The 16,505-nt window shown below is 34.4% G+C and overlaps 1 protein-coding gene and 1 long non-coding RNA gene across 2 annotated transcripts; both read left to right on the top strand.

Moving 5' to 3' along the window:
- The first annotated feature begins 1,533 nt into the window (after positions 1-1,533).
- LOC134243671 (uncharacterized) lies at positions 1,534-3,053 on the top strand. The gene is made up of 2 exons (XR_009987086.1): positions 1,534-1,622; positions 2,942-3,053. It is a non-coding gene; the product is annotated as an uncharacterized LOC134243671 (long non-coding RNA).
- Positions 3,054-6,420: 3,367 nt separating this feature from the next.
- On the top strand, positions 6,421-7,728 carry LOC134243667 (uncharacterized). Its single transcript, XM_062725905.1, has 3 exons — positions 6,421-6,666; positions 6,904-7,141; positions 7,296-7,728. Exons 1-3 carry the CDS (start codon positions 6,444-6,446, stop codon positions 7,726-7,728), a joined length of 894 nt encoding a protein of 297 aa, XP_062581889.1. The 5' UTR covers positions 6,421-6,443.
- The last annotated feature ends 8,777 nt before the right edge of the window (positions 7,729-16,505 follow it).

Genomic DNA, 16,505 nt, shown 5'->3' with positions numbered 1-16,505 from the left:
AGATTTCCCCCTTGTAATACATATTGTGATCCCACCCTACCCCAATGATCATAATTTAAACAATTTGAAATCTACACTACCCCAGGATGATTCCACATAAGTTTCAGTTTTTCTGGCCCAGTGGTTCTTGAGAATAAGATTTTTAAAGATTTTCAAAGATTTTTCCTATATATTTCTATATAAAACTTTGATTCCCCATTGTGACCCGCCCTACCCCCAGGGGTCATGATTTGAACAATTTAGAATCTACACTACCCCAGGGTGCTTCCACATAAGTTTCAGCTTTTCTGGTCCAGTGGTACTTGAGAAGAAGATTTTCAAAGATATTTCCTATATATTTCTATATAAAACTTTGATTCCCCATTGTGGCCCCACCCTACCCCCAGGGGTCATGATTTGAATAGTTTAGAATCTACACTACCCCAGGATGCTTCTCCATAAGTTTCAGCTTTTCTGGCCCAGTGGTTCTTGAGAAGAAGATTTTCAAAGATTTTTCCTATATATTACTATATAAAACTTTGATTTTCCCATTGTGGCCCCACCCTACCTCCGGGGGTCATGATTTGAACAATTTAGAATCTACACTACCCCAAAATGCTTCCACATAAGTTTCAGCTTTTCTGGTCCAGTGGTCCATGAGAAGAAGATTTTCAAAGATTTTTCCTATATAATTCTATGTAAAACTTTGATTCCCAATTGTGGCCCCGCCCTACCCCCGAGGGTCATGATTTGAACAATTTAGAATCTACACTACCCCAGGGTGCTTCCACATAAGTTTCAGCTTTTCTGGCCCAGTGGTTCTTGAGAAAAAGATTTTTAAAGATTTTTCCTATATATTTCAATGTAAAACATTGATTCCCCATTGTGGCCCCGCCCTACCCCCGGGGTCATGGTTTGAACAATTTAGAATCTACACTACCTCAGGATGCTTCCACATAAGTTTCAGCTCTTCTGGCCCAGTGGTTCTCGAGAAGAAGATTTTCAAAGATTTTTCCTATATATTTCTATGTAAAACATTGATTCCCCATTGTGGCCCCGCCCTACCCCCAGGGTCATGGTTTGAACAATTTAGAATCTACACTACCCCAGGATGCTTCCACATAAGGTTCAGCTTTTCTGGCCCAGTGGTTCTCGAGAAGAAGATTTTCTAAGATTTTTCCTATATATTTCTATGTAAAACTTTGATTCCCCATTGTGGCCCCGCCCAACCCCCAGGGGTCATGATTTGAACAATTTAGAATCTACACTACCCCAGGGTATGTTTCCACATAAGTTTCAGCTTTATTGGCCCAGTGGTTCTTGAGAAGAAGATTTTTTAATGACCCCATCCTATTTTTGTCTTTTCTTGATTATCTCCCCTTGTGAGGGGACTTGGCCTTCCATTTTAGCATAAAAGTCATCATAAATATATCCTTGTGATGGAAATATTTAAAAAATTCGCCTTTTTTGCACTACGATACAAATGTATGTGGTAAAATCAAATTATTTTTCAGGATGTTTTGGACACTTTGGTCCACACTGCACTAGGCCATGTAAAACCGGCTTCTGTGGATTTGGTTGTCGAGATCATTGTTTGTGTGATCAATGTGATCCATTCAACTGTTCCTGCCTAAACGCTACTGGTAAAAAATAACATTTCTTCTACACATTTTATCATTCAAAAATTTCTACATAAGAAGAAAAAACACTAGCTGTTGTCTCTAACTTCACATTTAGATATATTGACGACGTATTATCAATCAATAAAAATAACTTACATTCATGGTGACTCGATATAGCCCAGTGATCTTGAAATAAAAGTAACATAGATTCTGACACATCTGTTTCATAATTAGATATGATACCAAAAAAAAAAGACGTTTATGGTCACTTAAAAAGAAAGCTTTATGATTAAATGACTTCAACTTTTCAAATGGCAATTTCCCTTACTAATGTAGCTGTTTATCCTCATCACCTACACATGGGGTAATTGTTCCTCATTTGATTCAAAAGAGCATGCTCAATGAACAATTTCTAAAACGAGGAAAGTTATTGAAAAAAAAAATATCATACTCGTCAGTCGTGACAGTCAGATTGAAATATTTTTTGACGATTGATTTTTTAAGATGATTCATATGAGTGGTTAATATTTGATTCGACTACAATACAAAGCTAAAACACATACATTTTTATTTTATTATAAAATTAGGAAAAACATAAAAAAAAACCCCGAACAAATAAGTAAATAAAAGAAACAAAATAAAATTATTTATTTTTAAATATAAAAAATTGTAATAATTTTTTTTTTATGAAACATGTGTTGGTGATAACGAACAGTATTTCAGATCAAAAGTCCATTAAACAATACAAAATAGGAGCACAGTGAGCAAACTCGGACCTCCAAAACATCAGAGGTGGGATCAGGTGCCATGGAGGAGTGAACATCCCCTGCTGACTGGTCAAACCCGCCGTGTGCTCCTTGTCATGATCGGGAAATAACGAAAAAAATCCGTCGTCAATTCAGTGTATAAATAATGGACTAACAATTGAAATGAAAAACGTCAGTCAGCATTTGATTCAATGATAAATTGTATTTGCTGACAAAGTCATTGTATCGACTATAGAACTTACGAAATGATGACTTTAAACGAGAAATTCTTGTTTCATCAATTTATTTGTCAATGATTTACCTGGTTGTAGAAATTGTTCATTTGTTATTTTATTATTGTCATTAATGCAAAGGCCTGAATACAAACTAGAATACATGGTTAGAGATAAATCTTTAAATAAAAGACATCTGCATTACTTGTATATCAAATTCATTTGAATGGTTGAAATATAAAACAATAAGTATTGTATTCACTATCTTGGGTATATTTTTTTCTATAGAATAATTAGTATATAAAGAAAGACTTTGATTTCAGCAATAATATTTCATTGTAATCATTTTGTTCCTTTATAGAAACATCTATGGAAAATCATTTTACCGAATCTATGATTGTCACAACAGTTGTTGTAATCGGATTTTGTCTCATTACTACAACTATGTTGGCGGGTTACCTTTTACGGTATTTCTATTCTTTTTTTATGAATTTTCATAATTCTATACAATATACATTTATTGACTTAGTTCAAGGGCAACATGCATTTTGTCGGACACAGGAACTAAACTGTCTAAAAAACAGTTTGGTTCGAGGGTCTGACAAACGCATTTTGCCCGAGAACATATGGTCCATAAATGTTTTGTTATACCTTTAATTTTTATTTTTTGACATACATGTATTTTGTACTGTCTTCCGTGATGTAACCTCAGGTCCGTCACTTCAAACACCATCGAATGTAAATGAGATGAAGCTCTGCCCATTCTGTGACGTAAGTGGTCCAACATCTCATCGATCGGTCCAACATCTCACTCAGCGGTCCAACATAGATTTTTTTTTATGTCGGCTCAGCAAAACATTAGAAATGTTAGACTTTTTTCGTATAGATTTGTGTAGGAACAAATTTTGAAAGGTATAACAATATTTGTTTTTTATGCAATCATCTTGCATCTCATAATTTGCATATATTGACTATTTTGCAGATGTTTAAAAAGAAGGGGCAAAAAGAAAGGTATGTTATATCATTTTGAACCACTAACTGAAATAAAAAATGTAACTAGAGTATCGTCCTACCTTAACAAAGAGCAAGGTTGTTGGTTGGATTTGGTTTCTCCGGTCCCAAAACAGAACATAATTTTTTTCAATAGCCGTAATTTAATAATGGATAAGTAAGATACAAAGGGAATCTAATTATTTGAGGAAGAAATCGTCAATGTCTTTAGTAAATTCACATTTGTTGTTTTTAATGATTAATTAAACGTAATTAAACAGATACGTATGAACTACAGAAATTTGCGCTGCATTTCATCTCCGGAAATATGCATAGCATTTCCGACATTTTTTATTTTATTTCCGACATTTTTGGTTTTCATTTCAGACATAATTTTCTTTTCAATTCCGGAATTTACCTGTGCGGCAATCCAACGTTTTCTAAGTAAACGAAAATGGAATTTTAAAAGTATTTATACCAAAATATCAATAAAGAAAAAAAAGTCTACACATATATGCATACATGTAGCACTAAGTCTAGGTAAAAGTGTTCAATGAGCATAAAACTTTTTCACCACATTTGATGTGGACTAAATTCAATTTCAGCGACAGCACCATACTTATGTCCAAGTCACTGATAGATTTACAAAATTGGATTTCAATGATTTATTTACGATTTAATCCTTTAAATTTTTCATAAGTAAATTTATCAAATCTGTTAATATAGGTACTACATACCGGGTATGTATTTGAAAAATGTCGGAAATGAAAACAAAAAAATGTCGGAAATGAAAACTAAAAAATGTCGGAAATGAAAAGTTGATAATCACCAAAAATTCCGGAAATGAAATGCAGCCGAAATTTGATAAATGAAATGGATCTTATTTATCACCTATTCAGATAAAGACCATCATCAGGAATCAAATGCATTGGAACCTGAAATTTCATTGCGTGATTTTGAAGGAGCCACAGACAACCAAAGCCAAACAAATAAACAGAGGACAGATCTGGGTATAAACGCACAGAAAAACACTTCCGGCCAGAGGCTTACGTCGATGATGTATACAACTGATGACCCTTTGTTTGAATACGAATTGAGTAAAAACATCGAATATTAAGTGTAAATCTTATTATTCCTTTGAATTACCGAATAAAGCATTGTGATCGGTTAAATTCAAATATATATTTTGGTTTCAATTAACACGTGGATAATTTGTGATGTTTATAAGATATTAAGAAATTAAGACGGCAGATATGTAGATATGTTTATTGGTGCTATATGACCGTTAAAACATTGAATAATTAGGCAGATAATAATAAAATATACAAATATTCTCGGTATTTTCATGTTTAATTGCAGATCTTTTTTAGCATACCCTTTTTATTTTCACAAGAAGCAGGAGCAATTTAAAATCTTACACATGACAAGAAAAACACTTTCTATGACCTTTGAATTCAATTCGCCATTTTGATATACATACATGTACGATGTACAATCAACTAACAAAAGTAATTTCCATTCACATATCGACTCGATAAACCCCAGTGAAATTGAAAGAAAAGATACCACAGAGTTTGATTACGTCTGCTTCGTATCTTGATATTTAACTAGAAAATGACATAAAAGTCAATCTAACAACAATAGGGTTATTTTGTGCGTCGACTATCCGTCATTTTGGTCAGAAAGTAGTCAGTCACATAGTGGAGTTTTGCGAGAAGCACTGGCCCTTACAGTTGACGGTTTACTTTGACATTTAAACCTGTGTCATGTACAGAGGTACAGGTTTGATAATTGATAGGAAAACCTTTCTAGTGGTAATAGGTATGGTGTTTAGGGCACTAGTATGTGATGGGCCGTATCTGATGGCAGGGTGGTTGTCGGGTTCTTCATGGGCAAGTTATATATCATTAGCTTATCATATATATAATGATAAGCTAAATAATTTTCTTGCAAAAGAGTTTCCGTGTACAGTCCAAGTGCAAAAATAAGCCGTCGACGGTAAAAGTTGACACTCCTTGCAAAAGTTCATTGGTCCTATGATAATAAGGTTTTCAAACGGATATGGCCAACGGTCTCTTTATAACACACTATAATCATTCGAATTAATTCAGTACAAGGGACAGGGTTGTTGGTTGGAATTTGCTTTCTCCGAACTATACGCCCTGTCAAAATACAACATTGGAAAACATGGACCTCCAAAACATCAGAGGTGGGATCAGGTCCACTGCCAACAGGTCACATTCGCCGTATGCTCCTTGTCATGATCGGAAAATAACGGAAAAATCCGTTGTCAATTTAGTGTGTAAATAATGGACAAACAATTAGTATGAAAAATTGTCAGTCAGCATTTGACTCAATAATAAAATGTATTTGCTGACAGGGTCATTGTATCGATCACAGAGCTTATTAAATGATGACTTTAAAGGAGACTGTTGATATTCTTTTTTCATCAACTTGTTTGTCTATAATTAATCTAATATGGAGGAAAAAATCTTTTTACGAATCGTTTTCAGCCTCAGTTTTAATTTATCTAAAATTGATCGTTATGTTATTTTGTAAAACACTGTACACGACAAGTTAATTACCACATCTTTTAAACTGACTTAAGAATGGTGTTTTTTTTTTATAGAAACATAAAAATAAACACTCAATACAACATTCTTTTGATGATTAGAGAATGGTTACATAGTGCGCGTATATAAAAATAAATGTATTTAGAGTAATACAGATACGTCTACTTATGTAGGAATTCAAAATAAATAGTCACTTTACACAGTTATATTCTCATAAAAATATATCACAGAGGTTGTTAAAAAAAGATTCTGGGAAATATGGGGAAGTGATAACCAGTTTAAAAATTTCCGCATTTGAAAATGGACGAGCGAACTATTCAATGTTCTTATCCAGAATGGTGTTCTAGATGTGGAGTTTTGAATGTTACTGATATTGAAGGATTAAAAATAAATTCCTCTAAGTGTCTGAAGTTTTACGAATTAGAATACCCCCTCGAAATCAATCACCCTCTAGGGACTCTGAAAGAGGGGAAAAGATGCTGCGATGGAACATTGACGATTTACTATACCTCGAATTCATCAGGTATAGACAAATGATTTTTTTTCTCTTCATGAAAATTATGAAACAGAAAATTTAAATAATTATTGTTTATTATCAATATCATTATTTTATGTTTTATGGATCATTCGCGAAATTAATAATTAAAGAATATCTAAGAATTTCTTATCTGTGCTTTCAGATTCATATGTAAATAAAATAAGAGTGAAACCGAAACTAATTTTCTTTTCATGAAAAAATGCATGTTTTCTTCTTCTTCAGAGACGCTACATGCCGGAGGGTTACACATACCCCTGAATACTACCGAACAATTCATAACCAACGCAACAGAGCAAACCTCGACTGAGCTGGCTAAGCGAGAAATTCCCCCCTCCGTTATAAACGTTTACCATCCCTATTTCCCCCTGATCCTCTCTGCCGCAGTAGGGGGCTTACTTGCGTTGCTGGTCTTTGTCATTTTTCTATCAGCGAGAATGAGATCACAAAAACTTAAACCAGGGTATGTTTTTTTATTCATGAAATAAATCTGAAATAAGAATATATCATTTAAAGCAAATTTTAAAAAAATCGCTGTTTATGTTTGTTTATATATTTTTTTACTTATTATAAAAGAAAAGCCAAATGTAATTTGTACAACTTCTTTTATTTCACAGATTCAGCGTGTCAAAAAGTGTCCAACTTGATGTAATTCTCAACGATTACAATCCACTTGCAACACATCACGAAGATACAGAGCGAAAAACCATTCAGTCCTGGAGGAAGTCTCCTATTACCTTGAGAGGATTCAATGATCAGATCCAAAGGGCACCTATCACAAATACTTTGAATCAGGAAAATACACTACATCGTCAAAATAGATCAACACCTCCGGTACAGGAATGTAACATCAATATTCTATCATCTGACCAACCAGTCACAGAAGAGGAATCAATTTACGTGAATGAATTGGAAGGTATTTACGTGAATACCGATGAAAAAGTGTCCTTGAATGATGATGATGATGATGATGATGATGTTACCGGACTATCAGGCAAGGATGGAGTCCTTAATGGAATCGATATTCAAGTTCACATTTTCCGCTTGTAATGGACTTCACAAAACAGCAATCAACAGTGCTCAAGTACAAACTGTATCAAACCTCATTTCACACCTCAGATGAAAACATTTTTTTTTATTTTATCTCAGTACATGCACTCATAAATGTAAAATTTGACTGAATAAAATATTATTTGTAAAATAAGTTTTTTTTTGTGATTCTTTGAAACACCGCCATATTTAGCTCATCAGCTGACATGTAAGCTTTACTGATCACCAATCCATGATGTGTGCCTGTCTTTCTGGTTGCATCTCCCCAAGTCCTCTGGAACTTTTGAGGTAGAAAAAAGGAAATTTATAAACTTCATGACATAGTGCTGATTCTAATTTATTCAACACATAAGGCATAGGCCCTTTTGGTAGGTTGAACAGTGAATCAAAGATTTACTGAGAATGTATAGAAAACAGGAGACACACGGGCCACATCGTTGCTCCTTGGGTAGGGAGGAAATCGAAGCTATTTATGGATATACACGTTTGTAAGAAAAACCTTTTTAGCTCACCTAAGCTGAAGGTTCGAGTGAGCTTTTCTGATCACCTTTTGTCCGTCTGTCTGTCTAGCTGTCCGTCTGTCTAAACTTTTCACATTTTCGACTTCTTCTTAAGCACAAAGCATCCTTGGATGAAGGGGATTCAAGTTTGTTCAAATAAAGGGCCACACCCTCATTCAAGGGAGATAATTGGGAATTAATGAGAATTTGGTGGCATGTTATAAAAATCTCTAAGATTAAATTTCATTCAGTGGTATATGAAGAGTTGCGGATAACAGATGGGTACCCCATAGCGGAACAGACTTCACAGTATATATTTCCCAAATATGTGAAGAGGGCATAACATTCTGTTCAGGATTTTCTTTTTAATTTGATTTGTTTTTGAATTCAGTGTTATTATACCCCCGCTTGAAAAGTTGGAGGGTATATAGTGATATCGGGATGTCCGTTCGTCCATCTATCCATTCGCCCGTCTGTCTGTTATGCCTTGGGGTACCCATCTCTTATCTACAACTCCTTACATACCTGCACAGAATAAAATTTAATGATACTTTCACAGATTATTTCATTAATGTCATTGTGCGTCTGCATTTTTTGCTGTTTGGTCCGACACTTATCTCGGGTCTCCTAGAGGCGGGGGCATCATTTGGTGAGCTCATTGATCACAGTACTTCTTGTTTGAAATTGCCTCATTTAAAAATGCACGTAAAATATGCTCTTGTTTATCGAGGTCTATGATAAAAACAAATACCAGGTTACGTAAACTCCATGTACAGATGATGATTGTAGCTTTTAGTCGAATTGTTGCGCAATACTCCTGACATTTCTCCACTTCTGTATACAAATAACGAATTCTACGCTTGGTAAAACATTTACAGGAACCCATCTTTGTAACTTTATAAGGATTTTTAGAAGTTTTGGAATCCATTATAGATGTGGTAATGCAAATTCATTTGGATTGTAGGAAATATTCAAAATACATATACTGAAACGCAAAAGAAACACAACAATTAAGCAGTATTCTACACATTTTTGTATTTTTTTTAACTAGTGATTACCAAAAAGAAAAAGAGTGTTTCAGTTCGTTTATTATTTTACCCTAAAGTTGTAGCAGTTTAAAAGAAAAAAATAGTAACAGAAAATGAAATTAATTTGTCATGTTCAGTACAATATTTTGGAAACTGCAGATTGACTTCCAATTTCGCAAAAAACTAGAGGTACTGTGAGCAATGAGCTCATTAAATGATACCCCCGCCTCCCATATGATAATAATGGCAAGTTCGTGTTTTGCTGTGGCCGGGAAATCCAAAACATACATGTGTCTGATCAAAAGGAAAAATAGGAGGTACACAATGGAAATATGTAATAACGGACGGACATACCGATTGCAGTATACCCTCCCACTTTTCAAGCGGGGGGTATAATGAAGTGTATAAATTAGTCACAGAGAAAAGTAAGTCAATTAGATTTTTTTGTGCTTTAAAAAAGGTATACCCATTATTCGGAAAAATCGCCTCCTTGAAACAGAATAAATTTGATATTCGCTTCCGATTTTTGTTTTAAAGAGGCACATCTGAGAGAGGGGAAGAATGTCAAAACGTTAATGTTTTAAAATGCATGTATTGAAAAATTAAATTGTTTTCGTTAATATTGTAATCAAAAATTCAGAAGACATACATTAATTGTAACGCTAATATATCTTGTGGTGATGTCTTAGAAAATATAAGCATCATTTTAAATTAAATTTTTTTTTTCTTATTTCGTTTTTGTTTTGGTTCTGTTAATTAGTGGCTCATATTTGGCTTGAAATATAGGTAAATTAAAATGACTCGATGGACATCCTTTGATATTGTTTCAACAGTCTGATTATGGGACACCTTCTTTTACATACCGCACGCTGTCTTTAGAGCATCTTTCAAAATGCCTCTCAAGCCACGTTCCGGAGTCCACTCATAGATCTCTCCTACCCGACCAGAATGGGCGCGGATCAGACATTTTGGAATGGCCACGGTTGTGCTGTGCGAAGTGCACTGGCAACTGTGCTCTTTATTCTTCTTGCTTTCTTGTGCAGACGATCGAGGTCGACAGTCGGTTTTTAGGTTAAGCAAAACTACGCAAGAAAAAAAAACGTAAAATGTGAAAAATCATACCCACCCTATAAAAAAAGTCATCTACGTAGCTGTATCTATATTTCGACATGTCTAAGTGCGTCGATTTAGGGAATAATCGTCAGTCTTTATAGTTAAGTTAAAATCAATTTAAAAACACTTTAAAAAGTAAAACATGACTGTTAAAACACACACACCCTTCTCCGACGTGCAATTACAGTGCGCAAGACTGCCATGCACAACAATGCAGCTTGACTTCTACGATGCAATAGGTTCATCAAACTCGAGATCTGGGCAAAAGAAATATTCTTTGTCATTTTCTAATTATGTCCCTTTTCCAGATTTCTAGATCTCTTACCACGCGCAGTTAAGTAAAAATTGGACTTCCGGTCCACGGACTATCACTCCAGCTAATGATACGTACGAGGGTTGATCCGTAATGTCACAACTTTGATAAAATTGCTATAGCTTTTTAAAACAACAAAATTATACATGATGAAATTTTTCTTTATTTCAAATCAAGCCTGAAAAAATCAAAGGAATATGATGTATACTTTCCAAAATATCGCATTTTAAACAATGTGGGTTTATGGTAGTCGCCGCACCTAAATATAACGTCATATGACGGATATGCGCCGTCACACTTTTAAGCGTTTCCCTTTCATTTCATTAACAAATTTTTGTGATTCGCAAGCACTTTCACCAATTTCACTTTCTTTGAGAATTCTTGGTACCATTATACACTCATTCTTTTCATAATTAAGCCCCCTCTCATTTTTTTTAACAGTAACTTAAGGAAACCTTAGAAATTCTCCTGTCACTCTATCCGTCTGTGTATTTTGACAACGTCAGACACCGTTAAACGTTTCTGTCCGATCTCCTATCTTTTTGTCCTCTGCTGATCATTCAGTGACCCATCATCCGCCCAAACTTGCTGATACCATTTATAAAGAAGTCTCTTATTTACATTATTTATTCTGTGAGTCTAATTAATTAAAGAAACTGTCGCTAACTGGTGATGATTCCCGTATTTTGAAGCGAAATTGCATTACAACTCGTCGAGCCGTTTTTCCCCACTTCGACAATCCCTTTGTTCGCTTCAGAGAGTAAAACAACAGTGTTTATGATCACAAATACCAATGTCTTCATTTAATTTTCAATTAAAGACTAGAAAATGACTTGAATTATGTCTTTATAAAAAAATGAGAGATTTGGTGCTTTTTTAGAATTGTTTAAATGTGTTTGTATTTTTCATTCTAAGGAAAAATACACTTTAAAATGTGACGTTCAGTTGTGATGCGGCGACACCCCCTATGCCATATGTTTTAAACATCTATAAAATAAATTTGGATAAACATTATTAAATGAAAAATGCAATATCTATTAGATTTATATTTGTGCATCTTTTGGTATATTGTATTTGATAATATGACACCAAATGTAAAAGATATGGACATTGTGACATTACTTTTGGATCAACCCTCGTATTTAGTGCGTTAAGGCATGTTGTGATGCATTTTTGCATCTGCAACTATTGATCACCTTTATTTTCAGATTCAATGGAAATGCGCATTCGGGTGTGGAAATGCGTACTAAAGTCATTTTTAGGAAGTCTTGGAATCTGTTCAGGAAACGAAAGGAGAATTTATTTTGCGGAACATTGCTGCAATACTTATGATGATGAACAGATTCAAACTTTTAAAACCCAATATTTTGTCAAATGCTCTGATAAACATGCATTTTTTTATTTCTGTTTAGCGGGCTCAAACTTAACTTCCAATGATTGCGTGAAAACGATTTATGGAACGCCTCAGCTGCCCATATATGTAGAAAACATTTATTATATACATGTATGCTGATACTTTAACTTCTATACTTTCACCATGTATTCCCGCTTTAAAGATCGGAATAACTTTGAATATCAATGGATTCGTGAATTGCAGTGACCCCTCTTTCAAAATACAGCCTCGTTCTTTATTTTTACTGACTTTTAATTCCTGTTTCACAAAGTTGCGATTTAGACCTAGAAGGACTGCTTTATTAATCTCATGGGTCTTCTTTCTATACTTTATTTTTGCGCAATATACCGGGAGCCATGTTTTGTACAGTAAGTACAATCATTCTTAATAAACTTGTATAAAACTTTTAAACTAATGCAAAAGGAAAGACTTGAATGTATGTCGTGCATTAGTCCTAATAAATTCATCAATATGTGGGACTCGCAAAAATCATCTTAAAAGTTAAAAATAGAAATGCTCGATCTCTCGTCAAAGACACGTGACAGCAGAGGTGACAAAGGCCCCATTTAGAAACAAAAAAAAAACTTATTCATGCAAAAAACTTTACTTACAAGAATATTCTTAAATTCTTAAATAACAATCTGAACATACCGGTATTAACTTAGATTTTTTTATGATAGATAAAAAACCCCGATGAAGTGAATTAAACAAAATGTCAAACTTAGATTGAACAAACAAATAATGATTAAATAAATTACAAAAGAATTAAAAATTCAAAGATGACAGTTGTCCTATTGGCGAGACCTCCTTTGGAATTCTTCTTCCGGTCCTCCTGAAAAGAAAAAAATACAAACCATGCTCATATAAGAAGTATTTGATTGAAAAGATGATAAAGAGGAATTGATAAAATTCAATTTTTAGGTCATTTGAACATCAGGTGTTCACTGATACGTGGTCACGTGATCTTACAATGACATTTATAATTATAATGAATACCAAGTCTCAAATCATATCGACAGAGATCGTAGAATCAACAAACCTTAATGAAAGATGCATAATTGACATTATAAGCAAATTGAAAGTGGGGGGGGGGGGGTAAGTGCAAGAATTTTTTTTAGACCTTCAAAGTACCTGACAAGGGGGGGGGGAGGGGGTCGGTTGTGGTTGTTGGACTTCTTTCAGTACCAATTTTTTTCCCAAACACTTCCAAACATTTTTGTAACGTGTCTGTGGAAAGTGGGGGGGGGCTTAACCTACACCGCAATGTTTAAAGCCTATACTAAGTCTATGTTTGGAAAAAAAAGTGGGGGGGAGGGCTAAGCCCCCTTCCCCCCGGTTCCGACGCCTATGCCAATCAACATACTAATTATACTGAAATTATTCAATCAAATGAGCAAAACAGATAGTATACTGGTATAATCATTTTGAAAAATTTAAACCAGAGCTGAATACAAACTAGATTTTGTTATCTTGTTCAAGTCACCTTACTTCTTACACCCTGTACAATGTTTATTAAGTTGGGAATGACCTAAATGTAATCTCCTAAATATATAAAATATCTCCTATATAAATAAAACTTCACTACAAAATCATTTGTTCAATTCAAACAATATATATTAAGTGCATAAGCTTACATAAATATAATCTTTAAACAAGAGACCCATGGGCCACATCGCTCACCTGAGCATATTGGCTAGAAAAAGGCACAAATCAGTTAAGTGGGGCTTGCACTTTAAACTATTTGAGAATACTTCCATATCAATAGCAATGGCTTTACTGTTCTTGAACAGATTTTCCCCTAAATATTCCTTTGTAAAGATTTCATCCACAATACCCCTCCCTACCCCTGGAATGATTTAAACAAATGTGAATCTACACAATCTAATGATGCCCCCCTCCTTCCCCCAGGTCATGATTTAAACAATCTTGATTCTAAACTACCTGAGAAAACTTCCATTTAAATATGACTAATCATGGCTTTGTTGTTCTCCAAAAGAAGATTTTCCAAGATTTTCCTATATATTCTTATGTAAAACTTTGATTTTTTGTTGTGGCCCCACCCTATTCCCGGGAGTCATGATTTGAACAAACTTGATTCTACACTACCTGAGAACAGGGTATTATTTAATCTCAGACCACTGATTTGGCTCAGACTTTCAAAAATTGGCAAATTTCAGTGTAGAAGATTTAACTAGAAGTTAGAAAAACAAATATCAATGATTTTTTTGTGTAGAACTATGTAGTAAGAATGTTACAACTTGAAATTAATGTTCACCCTTTTTCTTTGTAGAAACTGATTTTCCTAGGTATGAACAATTATGTGCATGTTTTAATTTAATATTGTTGTTTTTTATTTGTAATAATGTTTTCCTAAAATATTATGTTCTTATTTGGTGCTGTTTTTATGTTTTTGGAAATGGGATTAGGACTTTGAAGTTTTGTGTTCTGTGTTCTAAGAGGGTTAGTTGTGCGGCGCACAGACTAACCCATTTGCGCATGCGTCGAATTGCTCCCTATTCTAGGCCCTTCATTTCTGCATATTAACCGTTTTTTCAAGCCAGAGAGTATAATATAGTCCCATTAATGATAAAGAAATCCCCGGCACAATATAACTAAACAAGAGACCCATGGGCCTTATAGGTCACCTGAGCATCATGCAACAACTTTCCAACGATTGAATTTGGTTCAGGTTTTAAACTAGACTTCATGGCATTCACAATTTTGAAAGAGGCACCATTTCTAATCATAACTACACACTTGCATGTTTAGTTTGGTTACTTTTAAAATACCCATAGACAGAGTAGCAGAACAAAAAAATGCATTTCAACTAATCAGTAATATTTAGCAATAATCAGTAGTGCCACTACCACACATGAACCCCTGACCCTTGTTCCACACTTTTAACAATTTTGGAAAAGAGTATCCTTGCTGATCAAAAATGTTTGATTAATACCAAGGAGCAGATTTCAAACAATTAATTCATTTTTAGTATATAAGTAGAGCCCCCTCTATGGTACCCCTAACCCGGGGGCCTTGAAATTTAAAATTCAGGAAGAATGGTCCTTGCTCATCATAACTATATATATTAGGTAGTTTACCTGCTAAATACCCAGGAGCAATGGAGAAATTTTCAAAGACTTAATGTATTTTTGACTATATAATCAATAGAGCCCCACCCTAAGACTGGGGGCCATAAAACTTAGACGAGCTCACTTTTGATCTCAGTCTCACTTTTACCAAAGGAATACATAGTGGAAAAGTGAGACTGAGATCAAAATTGAGCTTGTCTAGGTTTTATGGCCCCCAGGCCAGAACCCCTGATCCTGGGGCCATAAAATTCATAATTTTGGAAGAGGCATTCTTCTCCATCATAACTATATACTTAATTAGTTTTTTTAATACCCAGGAACAGAGCCATTCAGTAGATTTTCAAAGAATTAATGTATTTTCACTATAGAATCAATAATGCCCCACCCTCAGACCAGAACCCCTGACCCAGGGGCCATAAAATTAACAATTTTGGAAGAGGCATTCTTCCCCATCATAACTATGTACTTACTTAGTTTATTTAATACTCAGGAGCAGAGAAGAATATTTTTAAAGAAATAATGTATTTTCACTATATACTCAATAGAGCCCCACCCTAGCACTAGATCCCCTCACCCTCGGGCCATAAATTTCACAATTTTTTTTAGAGGACTCAATGGACATTACATTCATGCTAACAGTTTGACTGCTTGATGTCCAGGAGTAAAGAAGAAGATTTTTAAAGACTGCATTAATTTTAGAGGTTTTGACCCCACCCCTCAAGCCCCAGGGGAGCAGGGACCTTGAAATTCAAAATTTTTGTTCCCCTTCACCTATAGATGCTGTATGCCAAATTTGGTTGAAATTGGTTGAGTGGTTGCAGAAAAGAAGCTATAAATGTTCAAAAGTTTACGACCGATTGACAATGAACGACGTACGACGACGGACGGAAACAGATAGCAATAGGTCACCTGAGTGACTCAAATGACCAAAAAATCCTTCTATGTCTATGGAGTAGAATTTAATAAAGTCTTCACAAATTATGATGATAACAATATAGCAATATTGCTTACATGTAGTATTAGTAATGCATTTATGTACTAATACATGTTCCTATTGCTCAACTAGCTGTTTTGTTATCTTAAATATCCGCTCTTCAGCCAGGAACGATACATGTAATTATTAAAATATTGTTTAATAATTTTTTTCCAATATTTTTAAAACGAACTCTAAATTGGAATCTTTTTGTGTAACAATTTCCTTATCAAGCATCTAAGAAATCGGCGCTCACATTTACATTCTCTAATTCTCTCTGTTCATATTTGCCAATTTCAAAAATCTTTTATTGAATGTTTTACCTTTTCTTAAACTACGTGCCCGATAGACAAACTCATTATATTTTA

The sequence above is a fragment of the Saccostrea cucullata genome, unplaced genomic scaffold (assembly GCF_032062105.1).
Source record: "Saccostrea cucullata isolate Sc308-1 unplaced genomic scaffold, CSIRO_AGI_Scuc_v1 ctg2531, whole genome shotgun sequence".
Taxonomy (NCBI): Eukaryota; Metazoa; Mollusca; class Bivalvia; order Ostreida; family Ostreidae; genus Saccostrea; species Saccostrea cuccullata.
The sequence above is the reverse complement of the archived record's forward strand: the minus strand, read 5'-3'. Positions and strand labels throughout refer to the sequence as shown.